The sequence below is a fragment of the Chlorocebus sabaeus genome, chromosome 18, assembly GCF_047675955.1.
Source record: "Chlorocebus sabaeus isolate Y175 chromosome 18, mChlSab1.0.hap1, whole genome shotgun sequence".
Classification (NCBI taxonomy): domain Eukaryota; kingdom Metazoa; phylum Chordata; class Mammalia; order Primates; family Cercopithecidae; genus Chlorocebus; species Chlorocebus sabaeus.
This window is the reverse complement of record NC_132921.1, coordinates 74,802,635-74,816,114: the sequence shown is the minus strand read 5'-3', so window position 1 is coordinate 74,816,114 and position 13,480 is coordinate 74,802,635. Positions and strand designations below refer to the sequence as shown.

The window sequence follows — 13,480 nt, the reverse complement described above, 5'->3', positions numbered from 1 at the left end:
ATCCTAGACACATTCTCCTTGTCTTTATCACTGAGTTGAACACTTTCGAGCTCAAGCGTGTATTATTCTGATGGCTAAAATGTCCTGTACAAGTGCTTTCACCTTCTGCAGGAACTTAAAGTAACTTCAACAGAAGCACAAGTGTTCCATAAAATTTAACTTTCTGCCACGAATCTTAATAGCATAAAAATACTGAAAGAGTGAAAAACAATTATAAAATCTCTGCATTTATCTACAGTAAGACTAACGAGACAGGAAATCATCAAGAAACAATTTCAAAAAAGCCTTTATCACATTCCAGAACTGTACTCAACTGTTTACTTACCAAGCTATAAGCACCAAGAAGAAAGAGAAAATGAGTGACAAAGAATGAGTGTTGAGAAAGGAAGAAGTCAGAGAGAAAGCTTGGAACAAATCACACTGATGGCATTAGGACGTTAAAGACAGGTGCAAAGCACACATTAAGAGAGTTGCTAGAACAGTTGAAGAAGGAAAGAATACCCTGTATTTGCTGAGAGACAATTTTGCCAACTCTGACTTCAGTCCTTTAAAAAAATACCTCTTTTCTGATTATAGAAATAATACATGTTACAATGTGGAAAATATGGACTCGAAAAAGTTATTCAGTAAAAAATAAATGAATAAATAAGAATTCATAAAAAATACAATAAGTTATCTGCATCATTGAGGATAATGAAGGAAGAGAAAGGTTGAAAAGAAATTAGGACTGGGGTAGAGAGAGAACCTTATGAGTAGAGATTGAAAATGCCATTACATTAATCTTGAGGGGGAAAAAAAAAAAGTGAACACTCATTTAGCCTAAGCTGACACATGGTAGAGTCAAATAAATATTTTTGTAACAAAACATGAATGTTAAAAACAAGTGATACACAAAATACTAAAATGTGTTCAAAATAAGCCTAATTCATTCCTACTAATACTTCTCAGAATAGGTAATTAATTTATCTTTCAAAATTAGTAAATTATCATCAAAACTAGTACGAAGTACCCATAATTCGCACTTTATTCTTTCTAGCATTATTAAGAAAGCATCCTCATTTCTTCTTTGACTGGCTTGAAAAAAATATTACGAAAAATTTTAAACCACTTTTTAAAGTTCTCTAAATTTAAGAGTCTGACTACTCAATGCACTAAATATACAGAGCAATAATTATATATTTTTTTACCCTATCTTATGGTGCTGATAAGAATTGTATTCTGAATCATATTTTCTCTGCTCACTTTCATTCCACAGACAAAATGTTGACTCAAAAAAGTCTTTATCTATCCTCAGTGTAATACACATGATCTTTATCAACTAATTGAAGGCCTACACAAATCAAGACACTGCCTATTTCTTGACTTAATGAAACCTAAAAGTTTAACCAACAATATGCAGTTGCTCCAAAACTATGAGGGTAAAACAGAATCATTACTTAATAGTGCTGGGTAACCTTAATTCTATGCATTAAAGAAACATATTGCCTTCTGAAAGCCTGGTCAACATATCAACTAAACACTCATTAACATCTTACCGTAATCAACATATCAACTAAACACCCATTAACATCTTACCCGTCCTCAACATATCAACTAAACACCCATTAACATCTTACCGTCCTCAACATATCAACTAAACACCCATTAACATCTTACCATCAACCACAAGTATTAGAAGAATCTGTCTTTAAGACTTAGTCTTGGCTCTAGCTTTATAAAGTCAAGGTTTGATAATTAAATGAGCAGGAATTAAAGACTTAGTCGCTTGGCGCTGGTTACACCAGTGGGGAGAAAAAAGGAAACATAAGCTAAAATGAAAAACGGCAAGCTAACAGCAAAAAACCACCCTACCAATGAGAACACTTTTCATCCAATTATTAAAGTTTCTTAGGTAAAAAATACGACTTTGACTACGCTTCTCCAAACCAACTTCCTGAAGTTCATTGTAATGGGCAGCCACTGCCGAGCTGTGTCCTTCTTCCAGATTCTGAAAATAAAACAGAATAGAAAAACATCAAGGATCAGAACATGGTAAAAATAAGCCTCAGAACATTTCACCTGGGAATGGATAAAATACTATTAGAATTGGTAAACTTCACTAAACAATGGCAATTAACCACAGAAGTCTCACTAATTATCATTAGACCTAAGATTTGTTTTCTGAGTCCTTGAGTATCAGTCCGTCTTCACGCTGCTGATAAAGACACACCCGAGGCTGGTAATTTATAAAGAAAAAGAGGCTTAACGGACTCACAGTTCCACGTGACTGGGGAGGCCTCACAATCAGGGTGGAAGGCGAAAGGCAGGTCTTACATGGCAGCAGGCGAGAGAGAACGAGAGCCAAGTGAAAGCAGAAACCCCTTATCAAACCACCAGATCTCGTGAGACTTCTTCATTACCATGAGAACAGTGTGGGGGAACCGCAGTGATACAATGATCTCACACCAGGTTCCTCCCACACATGTGGGAATTATGAGAGCTACAATTCAAGATGAGATCCCGGTGAGGACACACCCAAACATATCACCCTATTTTGAAAAACATCTCTAGGTTTAAAATTTTCATTGTGATATTTCATCTGTATAATTTTAGTGTCAATGTCTTAATAAACCCCGTACTCTTCCAGAATTCTGATTATTCAGTTCGATAAATGACAGTCAATGTTTGGTGTTTCTATAAGAGAATAAATTAGGAATAAGCTATAATTACATTATTTTTATAAAACTTGTGAAAATTAAAGATAATGCATATAAAGAGATTAGGGCTGGGAGAAGTGGCTCACACCTGTAATCCTAGCACTTTGGGAGGCCCAGGTGGGAGGACTTGAAGTCAGGAGTTTGAGACCAGCCTGGCCAACATGGTGAAACTCCATCTCTACTAAAAATACAAAAATTAGCTGGGTGTGGTGGTGCACACCTGTAATTCCAGCTACCCGGGAGGCTGAGGCAGGAGAATCGCTTGAACCCAGGAGGTGGAGATTGCGGTGAGCCAAGATCGGGCCACTGCACTCCAGCGTGGGCAACAGAGCGAGACTGTCTCAAAAAAAAAAAGAAAAGAAAAGGAAAAAAAGAGATTAGAATTCAGTAGGCAATGTGCAGTGTTAGTGATTTCTATTATAATAACGCTATCATATATGTTATCTGTAACCCAACAGTTTTCAATTTGTGCTTCCTGAGTCCCTAGAAATCCTGTAAAAATGCCATGATAGTTTGTAAAGGGCTTCAAATCCTCCTACGTCCCTTTTCAGCCAAAGTGCTGAATCTCACTGATGTGCTGAACGGCCTTTCAGCAAATCCTTGACCTATTTTACATAACAGGTTTAAGTGTAAGATTTTCATTTGAAAAAGAGGTTCTGGGGCTAGTAAAAGTTTGAAAACTATGTTTAAAATACAAGCTCCCAGCTGGGTGCAGCGTCTCGCGCTTATAATCCCAGCACTTCGGGAGGCTGAGGCAGGCAGATCACGAGGTCAGGAGTGTCAGGCATCTGAGCCCAAGCCAAGCCATCGCATCCCCTGTGACTTGCACGTATACGCCCAGATGGCCTGAAGTAACTGAAGAATCACAAAAGAAGTGCAAATGCCCTGCCTTGCCTTAACCCACGACATTCCACTACAAAAGAAGTGAAAATGGCCGGTCCTTGCCTTTCTGTCCAAACGACCTTACTGTTTTAGCCTAGCCCTCCTGTCTGCACGCAGCGGCTGCCACTGCTTTAATACTGTTAGAAGCCCTAAAAATCACGAACTATGCTCAACTCTCTACAGTTCTCATAACTTCCAAAATCTATTTTCTTCCCCCAACCATCGCTCAGGACAATGCTTATGCTGATAAGTTAGCTAAAAAAGCAGCTAGCATTCCAACTTCTATCCCTCATGGCAGTTTTCCTCCTTCACATTGGCCACTCCCACCTACTCCCCCCCGCTGAAACTTCCCACCTGTCAATCTCTTCCCACACAAGGCAAATGGTTCTTAGACCAAGGAAAATATCTCCTTCCAGCCTCACAGGCCCATTCTATTCTGTCGTCATTTCATAACCTCTTCCATGTAGGTTACAAGCCGCTAGCCTGTCTCTCAGAACCTCTCATTTCCTTTCCATCATGGAAATCTATCCTAAAGGAGATCACTTCTCAGTGTTCCATCTGCTATTCTACTACCCCTCAGGGATTGCTCAGGCCCCCTCCCTTTCCTGCATATCAAGCTCGGGGATTTGCCCCTGCCCAGGACGGGCAAATTGACTTTACTCACATGTCAGAAAACTAAAATACCTCTTAGTCTAGGTAGACACTTCCACTGGATAAGTAGAGGCCTTTCCCACAGGGTCTGAGAAGGCCACCGTGGTCATTTCTTCCCTTCTGTCAGACATAATTCCTCGGTTTGGCCAGTTTTGCCTTGCACAAGGTCTCTTCTTCCTCTGTGGATCCTCTACCCACATGTGTCCTACCTGCTAATTGGACGGGCACATGCACACTAGTTTTCCTTACTCCCAAAATTCAATTGGCAAATGGGACCGAAGAGCTCCCTGTTCCCCTCATGACACTGACACGACAAAAAACAGTTATTCCACTAATTCCCTTGCTGGTTGGTTTAGGACTTTCTGCCTCCACTATTGCTCTCGGTACTGGAATAGCAGGCATTTCAACCTCTGTCACGACTTTCTGTAGCCTGTCTAATGACTTCTCTGCTAGCATCACAGACATATCACAAACTTTATCAGTCCTCCAGGCCCAAGTTGACTCTTTAGCTGCAGCTGTCCTCCAAAACCGCCGAGGCCTAGACTTACTCACTGCTGAAAAAGGAGGGCTCTAATTCTTAAATGAAGAGTGTTGTTTTTACCTAAATCGATCTGGCCTGGTGTATGACAACGTAAAAAAACTCAAGGATAGAGCCCAAAAACTTGCCAACCAGGCAGGTAATTATGCTGAACCCCCTGGGGCATTCTCTAATTGGACGTCCTGGGCCCTCCCAATTCTTAGTCCTTTAATACCCACTTTTCTCCTTGTTTTATACAGACCTTGTGTCTTCCATTTAGTTTTTAAATTCATACAAAACCGCAGCCAGGCCATCACCAATCATTCAATACGACCAGTGTTTCTTCTAACGACCCCACAATATCACCCCTGACCACAAGATCTCCCTTCAGCTTCATCCTCCCACTCCAGGTTCCCAGGCTGCCCCTAATCCCGCTTGAAGCAGCCCTGAGAAACATCACCCATTCTCTCTCCATACTACTCCCCAAAAATTTTCGCCACCCCAACACTTCACACTATTTTTTTTAATTTTTCTTATTAACATAAGAAGGCAGGAATGTCAGGCCTCTGAGCCCAAGCCAAGCCATCGCATCCCCTGTGACTTGCACATATATGCCCCGATGGCCTCAAGTAACTGAAGAATCACAAAAGAAGTGCGAATGGCCTGCCTCCCTTAACCGATGACATTCCACCACAAAAGAAGTGAAAACGGCAGGTCCTTGCCTTAAGCGATGATATTACCTTGTGAAATTCCTTTTCCTGGCTCATCCTGGCTCAAAAAGCTCCCCCACTGAGCACCTTGTGACTCTCACTCCTACACGCCAGAGAACAACCCTCCTTTGACTGTAATTTTCCTTTACCTACCCTCTCCCTTTGCTATCTTTTCGGACTCAGCCCGCCTGCACCCAGGCTTTATTGCTTTACAATAAAAAGCTTTATTGCTCACACAAAGCCTGTTTGGTGGTCTCTTCACACGTACGTGCATGACAAGGAGTTCAAGACCAGCCTGGCCAATACGGTGAAATCCTATCTCTACTAAAAATACAAAATTAGCCGGGCATGGTGGTGGGCGCCTATAGTCCCACCTACTCGGGAGGCTGAGGCAGGAGAATCACTTGAACCCAGGAGGTGGAGGTGGCAGTGAGCTGAGTTTGCACCATTGCACTCTTAGTGAGACTCTGTCTCAAAAACAAACAAATAACTCCCCTCTGTTAAAAGAATTCACATTCCATTAATGACAAAAGCCTCACTATCAGTCACTTTCCTCATAAGGGCCAATGGCAGAATTTTATTTACTCATTAAAGTACTTTTTTCCTCTAACTCCAAATTCTGCCTCAAATTCCTTTCTAATGAAGTACTTCCAGATGAAAACAACTTGCTCTGTGGTATCTTTACTACATATTAGGCATTTGTATTCACTTAACTAAAACAGTATGTAAAATACATTAATAAGTTGAAAACAGTTTAAGAAATTACATTAATAAAGGGAAGTAAAGCTAGGTATAATTTTAAAAGTTATCCCTTTTTAAGTGATAACTTCTGACAAAAAAACTGGAGCCGAACACCTAATAAAAAAGGAAAATAGGTAAATCACTTGGATCTCATACTCTAGTCTTTTTAAAAACACCAACAGAGAGCAAAGTAGCTTTCAAGTTTCTAGTCACGGGCGAGGACTGCTAATGCCCAGGAGGTTGTGGCTGCAGTGAGCTTCGATCACACCATCACACTCCAGCCTGGGCGATGGTGCAAGACTCCGTCTCGGAAAAAAAAAAGTTTCTAGTTAAAGAAGATTCTAAAATAAGATAAAGATTATCTCATTAGAAAATAAAAACAAACAAAAACTAAAAAATCTATCTCATTAGCAGGAGATGTTTCGCCTTAACAGAAATCATAAGAGTTAAAAGCCTACTTTGTCTTAAGACCATATCTATTAAAAACAGAACATTCTTAAGCTATTAAGATTATGTAAAAAGATCAGTACGATTGCACAGGTGTTCCACATTTCAGACTTACATATTCTGAGTAAAAGAAAATACACTGAACATACTTTCTGCTTTTCAGGAACATCCTCAAGTGCTATTTTTCTCTTATTTTGAGTGCCATCCCCAGTAGAATATTCATCTTTTGGAACATCCTCAGTTTCTCTTTTTCTTTTCTTTGAATTGCCTTCATCATCACCACAATCTTTTTCCTCTGGGACAACTTCGGGATCAAGTTTTCTCTTCTTGGATGGAGTGTCTTCCCCACAACTAGAACTTTCCTTTACAAGATCATCTTCAAACTCTTTTCTCTTTCTTGCTGTGTCTACTTGTCTACAGACAGAAGTCTTTTCAGAAAGCCCAGTCCCAGAAGCTGTTGTGTTTTCATTAATATCGAATGAAGGCTCTGTTTCAGAATTCACTGACGCTTTTGCCTGTTCAAGAGACATCTTTTCATATTCCTCTGCTTTTGTAGAATTTGCCATTTATGATTGCTTGAATTGATGGTAAAACTTCATGAACCAACACTAGAATGACAAAAAATTGGTATTACTTGTAAACACTAAGACTTTAAAACAATTTTTTTTTTTTTTTTTGAGACAGTTTCCCTTTTGTCACCCAGGCGGGAGAGCAATGGCATGATTTCGGCTCACTGCAAGCTCTGCCTCCAGGGTTCAAGCGATTCTCCTGCCACAGCCTCCCGAGTAGCTGGGATTACAGGTGCCTGCCAACAGGCCCGGCTAATTTTTTCTATGTTTAGTAGAGTCACGGTTTCGTCATGTTGGGCAGGCTGGTCTCTAACTCCTGACCCCAGGTGATCCGCCTCCCTCGGCCTTCCAAAATGCTGGAATTACAGGCGTAAGCCACCGCGACCGGCCTAAAATAATTTTAACTCGAATTTGATTTAAAAAAAAAAAAAAAAAGATTCTGATCAACCAGGAGTTTTAGAAAATCTCATTGTAGAGAGAATATTAAAAAATGTTAATCGATATTATGTACGAATTTCTGAATATGGTAATACTAAGTATAATCCCCCCATAATTCTATAATCTTACTCATAAAAGTCACTGTTGGCATTAAAGCTGATGAATGAAGTGGGGATACACACGCACTAGCTCCACTTCAGTTCTGACCCTTACTCCATAACTCTGGTTCCCAAACTGCATGGTTGGCACCACAACACACAGGCACCACAGGACGTAACGTGGAAGATATCACAGAAACTACCAGCTTTAAGTGCAGCACAGTTCCAACTGAACAGATTGCACTACATACCTTTCAATGACTTTGTGAAGCTGAGATTTTGGTATCACAGAAAATCAAGGTGAAACAGGAAACGAGGTTGGCGGTGCCTATCTGATTTCGAGGCTTGAAGTTGTATAGTACCCAACAGGTTCACACATCCTGTTACCAAGGGATTGTGATTAATTAAGAATAAAACACAAACATTACCTTTCCCCTCAATTTATGTGTATTAATTTTTTTAAACAGACATACAGTTGTTAGACCACAAATACTTTCAAATTCTTTGGGGTAAACTACTTAATAAATGGAACTGTTGCATTTCTTTTGGCCTACGGACACTAAGGGCATCAAGAACAGAAAAAGTTTGGGATTCTACAGCAAGAACTTCTAAAATCATATTTCATAATGGGTGTTCCAATTAGGTAGAAAGTGGAGAGAGTAGAAATGACTTTAGACAAGTTTCAAGACTCAGCCTGCAGTTTGATGACCATTAAGTCTCCTTCAAATATGTTCTTAGACCTACATTAAGATGGGAAAGAGAGAGAAATAACTGAACTATCTATTGGTTAAGAATTATGGTGGGGCCGGGCGCGGTGGCTCAAGCCTGTAATCCCAGCACTTTGGGAGGCCGAGACGGGCGGATCACGAGGTCAGGAGATTGGCTAACACGGTGAAACCCCGTCTCTACTAAAAATACAAAAAACTAGCCGGGCAAGGTGGCGGGCGCCTGTAGTCCCAGCTACTCGGGAGGCTGAGGCAGGAGAATGGCGTGAACCCAGGAGGCGGAGCTTGCAGTGAGCTGAGATCCGGCCACTGCACTCCAGCCTGGGCGACAGAGCGAGACTCCGTCTCAAAAAAAAAAAAAAAAAAAAAAAGAATTATGGTGGTTAATTTATTAAGTCATTCAACAAACTTAGTGACCTCCTACTACAGAGAAGCTCAAGGTAAATTATGTTTTCAAGATGTTTATAGCTTACATACCACTATTAAAATGTTAAGCTTTTGTTCGGCACAGTGGCTCACACCTGTAAGCCCACCACTTTGGGGGACCGAGGTGGGCAGACTGCTTGAGCTCTGGAGTTAGAGACCAGCTTGGGCAACATGGCAAAATCCCGTCTCTACAAAAAATAGCTGGCATGGTAGCACATGCCTTAGTTCCAGTTACTCAGCAAGCTGAAGTAGGAGAATGACCTGAGCCTAGGAGGTCCAGGCTGCAGTGAGCTGTGATTGCGCCACTGCACTACAGCCTAGGTAACAAAGTGAGACCCCACTTAAAAAAAAAAAAAAGCTTTTTCATGAAGGAAGTGTTTGTGTTGTGCTAAAAATAAATAAAAAAATAAGCCTTTTGGATAATGAAAAAGAATAAGAAATTAAGTTGCTTAAAGGAATGGGTAACAAGTCACTACGAATGGGTAAGGGTTTCAAGGGTTATTAGCTTTCATGATCCACCATTTGAGGTAACAAAATACCAAGAGGTACCAAATAGAACTGAATGAGAGAACAACAACAACAAAAAATCAAAAAAGTAATTTTCAGAACAAATACTTAAAATGATTATCTAGAAAAACTGGCTACCAACTTATCAAATTCCTAGTTCTCCTCCTCTGCCATTGATTTCTTAATGGAAATTGGCTTTAAATTCAAATAAAGCAATGTGACTTATCTTTAGCTATAATTATTACCTAAAATTAGTATCGAGATTTAAGCATGAATTTTACTTATGTCGCTTACTTTTATGGTATCACAGATGTGACATCATAAAAACATAATCAATTAGGTCAGAAGAAATGACACAGCATTCCAGATGACCACAACAACGAGTAAGAATGTTTAAAACCAAGCATCATGTTTACAGCCAACTTGTTTTCAAGAAACGTGCCAAGAATGTACACAGCGAACAGTGTCTTCAAAAAATGGTGCTGGGAAATCTAGACCACTCTCTCTCACCATATGCAAAAATCAAATCAAAATGGACTGAAAACTTAAATTTAAAACCCGCAAGTATGAAACTACTTGAAGAAAACATTGTGGAAATGCTTCAAGACACTGGTCTGGGCAAAGATTTCTGTGGTAAGACCTCAAAAGTACAGGCAACCAAAGCAAAAACAGACAAATGGGATTATATCAAGCTAAAAACTTCTGCACAGCAAAGGAAACAAGAGTGAAGAGATAACCTACAGAAAGGGAGAAAGTATCTGCGAAACTATTCATCTGACAGGGGATTCACAACCGGAATATAGAAGAAACTCAATAGCAAAAAAAAGAAGCAATCCTACTACAAATGGGCAAAAGATCTGAATAGACATTTCCTAAAAGACACACAAATGGCCAACAGGTATATATGTAAAAAATGCTCAATATCAGTAATACCAGGGAAATGCAAGTCGAAACCACAATGAGATACCATCTCATCTCGGTTAAAACGGCTTTTATCAGAAAGACTTTTAAAAAAAGGATACTAAGGCCGTCGCGGTCACTCACACCTGTAATCCCAGCACTTTGGGAGGGGAAGGTAGGCAGATCACTTGAGGTCAGGAGTTCGAGACCAGCCTGCCAACATACTGAAACCCCATCTCTACCAAAAATACAAAAATTAGCCGGACGTGGTGATGTGCGCCTGTAATACCAGCTACTGTGGAGGCTGAGGCATGAGAATCGCTTGAACCCAGAGGTGAAGGTTGCAGGGAACTAAGATCAAGCCACTGCACTCCGGCCTGGGTGACAGAGCAAGGCTCCGTCAAAAAAAAAAAAAAAAAATGCTGATGAGGATGCAGAAAAGAGGGAACACTTGTACACCGTTAGGGGGAATGTAAATTAGCAAGCCACTAATTTACATACTGGGAAAAGTATGGAGGTTCTTCAAAAAAAAACCCAAAAAATAGAACTGGCGCTATTGAGATGAGTTTCTTCTATATTCTGGTTAATCCCCGTCTGATGAATAGTTTTCCAAATTTGGGAATAGATCCAAAAGAAAGGAAATCAGTATATCCAAGAAATATCTGCAGTCTCAAGTTTATTCACAATAGTCAAGATACGGAATCAACCTAAGTGTCCATCAACAGATGAATAAAGATAATGCAGCACATACACACAATGGAATATGAGTCATTAAAAAGAATGAAATCCTGTCATTTGCAACAACATGGATAAACCCGGATGTCATCATGTTAAGTGAAATAAGTCAGGCACATGAAGACACTATCATGTTGTCACTCAAGCGGGAGCTAAAACTGTGGAGGTAAAGAGTGAAATGGTGGTTACCACAGACTGGGAAGGGTAGCAGGAAGACGGGGATGAAGAAGAGAAACTGGTTAATGGGTACAAAAAAACCCCAGAAGAAATAAAATCTAGTGCCTGATAGTACGGTGGGGTGGACACAGTTAACAGTAACTTATTGTGTAGTTCAAAATAGCTAAAAGAAAAATTGGAATGCTCCCAACATAAAGAAAACATAAATGTTTGAGATGACAAATACCCCAATCGCCCTGATTTGGTCGTTACACATTGTATGCATGTATCAAAATATCACCTGTACCTCCAAATATGTGCAACTTCTATGTACCAATTTAACAAATGGAGGGGAACAAACCAAACTCAAAGTGGAATAATGAAAACACTCCAAAGGAAAGAGAGCTGTCCCTCAGAATCCTCGAGGAGAAACCTTGCAGAGGTGGTCGACCGACATCGAGAAGGATACGCGATAAATAACCACCCGGACGTTTCGACCTGGCTTTCCAGCCACACCTCCGGAGCAGGCTAAGTCTCTGCGTCATTTCAGTTCCTCGGGGTACGACCCAGCGGGCCGCCAGGGCCGCGGGGATAAAGCCCACGCGGGATAAGCTCTTAAGCCCCAAGCCAGCCGCTTGACCCTCTACTACGGGCCCGAGAGGACGCAGCGAGGCGAGAAGGGACTCTTCCAGCCAAGTTCTCCCCTCCGTCATTGGCGCGGCCTGTTACTCAACCTCTGGTTCAGGTTTCCGAGGCGTCGCTCAAGACAAACCTGAGGACCCCGCGCCCCTCCCCAGCACGGCCCTGGGGCGCGAGCTGGAGCAGCTCTTCGGGCTGCTTCTCCCACCCCGGCTCGCTCAGTCTGGAGGAGCAACAGCGCCCGCCCACCCCAAGCAGTTCCCATTTTGCTTGGGACGGCGGACACAAGGCGACAGACGCACGCCGCGGCCAGTGAAGCACAGGGCTAACCGAAGTGAGCCCATGTCAGGAGTGGGAGTGCCACCTCCACCGCTCCACGGCAGCCGAGGAATAAACACAAAGAAAGGAAGGGTCGGAGTTCCAGCCGTCACACTCACCAGCACACCCAAACGCGATTCTGTTTGCGGAAACGGCGGCCCGCGCCACGCGTGTCTGGTTACGTCACTTCCGGAGGTGCGGGGTCACGTGGCGCCGCTCAGGAGAGCGTGCCGCGACGCAAGTCCTCCGCGCCGGACTACGAGTCCCGACGTGCCGCGCGCGGCATGCGGAGGCTTCGCTGAGAGGGCACGGGCGGTCGCGAGCACGTTGCTAGTGGGCGCGGCTGGCAGGCCGGAGGCGGTAGGGGGCTAGCGTCCGGCTGAGTCCCGCGGGTTCTGGCACCCGGACCCGCACTCGGTCGGGGTGCTCTGCTGAGTAACACTGCCGTGGCGTTCGCGGAGCTGTGGTCCAGCCTGCGCGGCGGGAAGCGGCGGCGGCGGCGGCGGCCCCAGCGTCCTAAGAGGTAGCCTGGGCCCCAGGCCTCTGGGGCAGCGGGAGGGGTCTAGAGGGCACCTTCAACCCTGGGCGTGTGTCCGGGAGCTGTCGCGGCGCGAACCCGGCAACTGCTCTGCGGGCGCCGCTCTTCCGGCTGCGGCAGTGTACGACCGCCGGACTGGGGTCGTCCACACCCGCAGACCCCACCGCCCCCGGCCCAGAGAGGCTCCCCCGCCCTTCCGGTTGAGCCAGTGTCCTGGCAAATCTTGCTTTGGGACGGTTTTTCTGCCTGCTCTGCTGTAACCCTTCACCATCTTCTCTTCTCTTCCTCGGAAGCCGGTTGAGGAGGGGTCTGGAAGCGCCCCCGTTCGGAGTGGTTTTAAAAATTAGCAGTTTCTTGTTAGGAACTGGCAGATTGGTCCTTACCGCCGTATTTGGGAAGCCACAAGAGGCCATTCTCACCTGTTAGGTTTTGAGAAAAGGGACAGCCTATACCTCTTCTTGACGCATACCTAAGGGTGCATTACTCTGCGTTGGCTGAACTTGGCATGGTGTGGTTTGGGGGAGACAACACACTTTTTTTGGCCATCACCCCAGATTTCTACTGGGGAGTGAAAGCGCCTACTGTGCTGAAACTCGAAAGCTCCATAGTTGAGGACTTTCAACCTGAGATCAGGGTCAAAACTACCTGTGGATTATTGATGCGTGTACATGTTAACGACGTGCGTCAAGTCCCCACCTTCCAAGGGTGTAAAACTGATCAGCTTTACAATCCATCTTGAATTACTCTTGACCAAAATTGATCCCTTTAAAACAGCTTTGAAAATGTG

At 43.0% G+C, this 13,480-nt stretch overlaps 2 protein-coding genes across 5 annotated transcripts in view; one reads left to right on the top strand and one right to left on the bottom strand.

Annotated features, from left to right (window-relative positions):
- The window catches only part of RNMT (RNA guanine-7 methyltransferase), a 40,349-nt gene extending 28,001 nt beyond the window's left edge, over positions 1 to 12,348 (bottom strand). Inside the window, exons 1-4 of the mRNA XM_007974762.3 lie at positions 12,275 to 12,348; positions 8,001 to 8,129; positions 6,794 to 7,252; positions 1,852 to 1,987 (exon numbers count right to left, since the gene is read on the bottom strand). Of these exons, the coding sequence (XP_007972953.1) occupies positions 1,852 to 1,987; positions 6,794 to 7,210 (553 nt within the window). The 5' untranslated portion in view covers positions 7,211 to 7,252; positions 8,001 to 8,129; positions 12,275 to 12,348. The remainder of the gene's footprint in view (positions 1 to 1,851; positions 1,988 to 6,793; positions 7,253 to 8,000; positions 8,130 to 12,274) is intronic.
- A 90-nt stretch (positions 12,349 to 12,438) lies between these two features.
- The window catches only part of FAM210A (family with sequence similarity 210 member A), a 58,539-nt gene continuing 57,497 nt past the window's right edge, over positions 12,439 to 13,480 (top strand). For 3 of the 4 annotated variants that reach the window (XM_037982536.2, XM_037982535.2, XM_037982537.2), the window contains exon 1: positions 12,439 to 12,678. The gene's annotated coding sequence lies outside the window, so the exon portion shown is untranslated. The remainder of the gene's footprint in view (positions 12,679 to 13,480) is intronic. The other variant, XM_007974764.3, reaches the window with a different exon arrangement.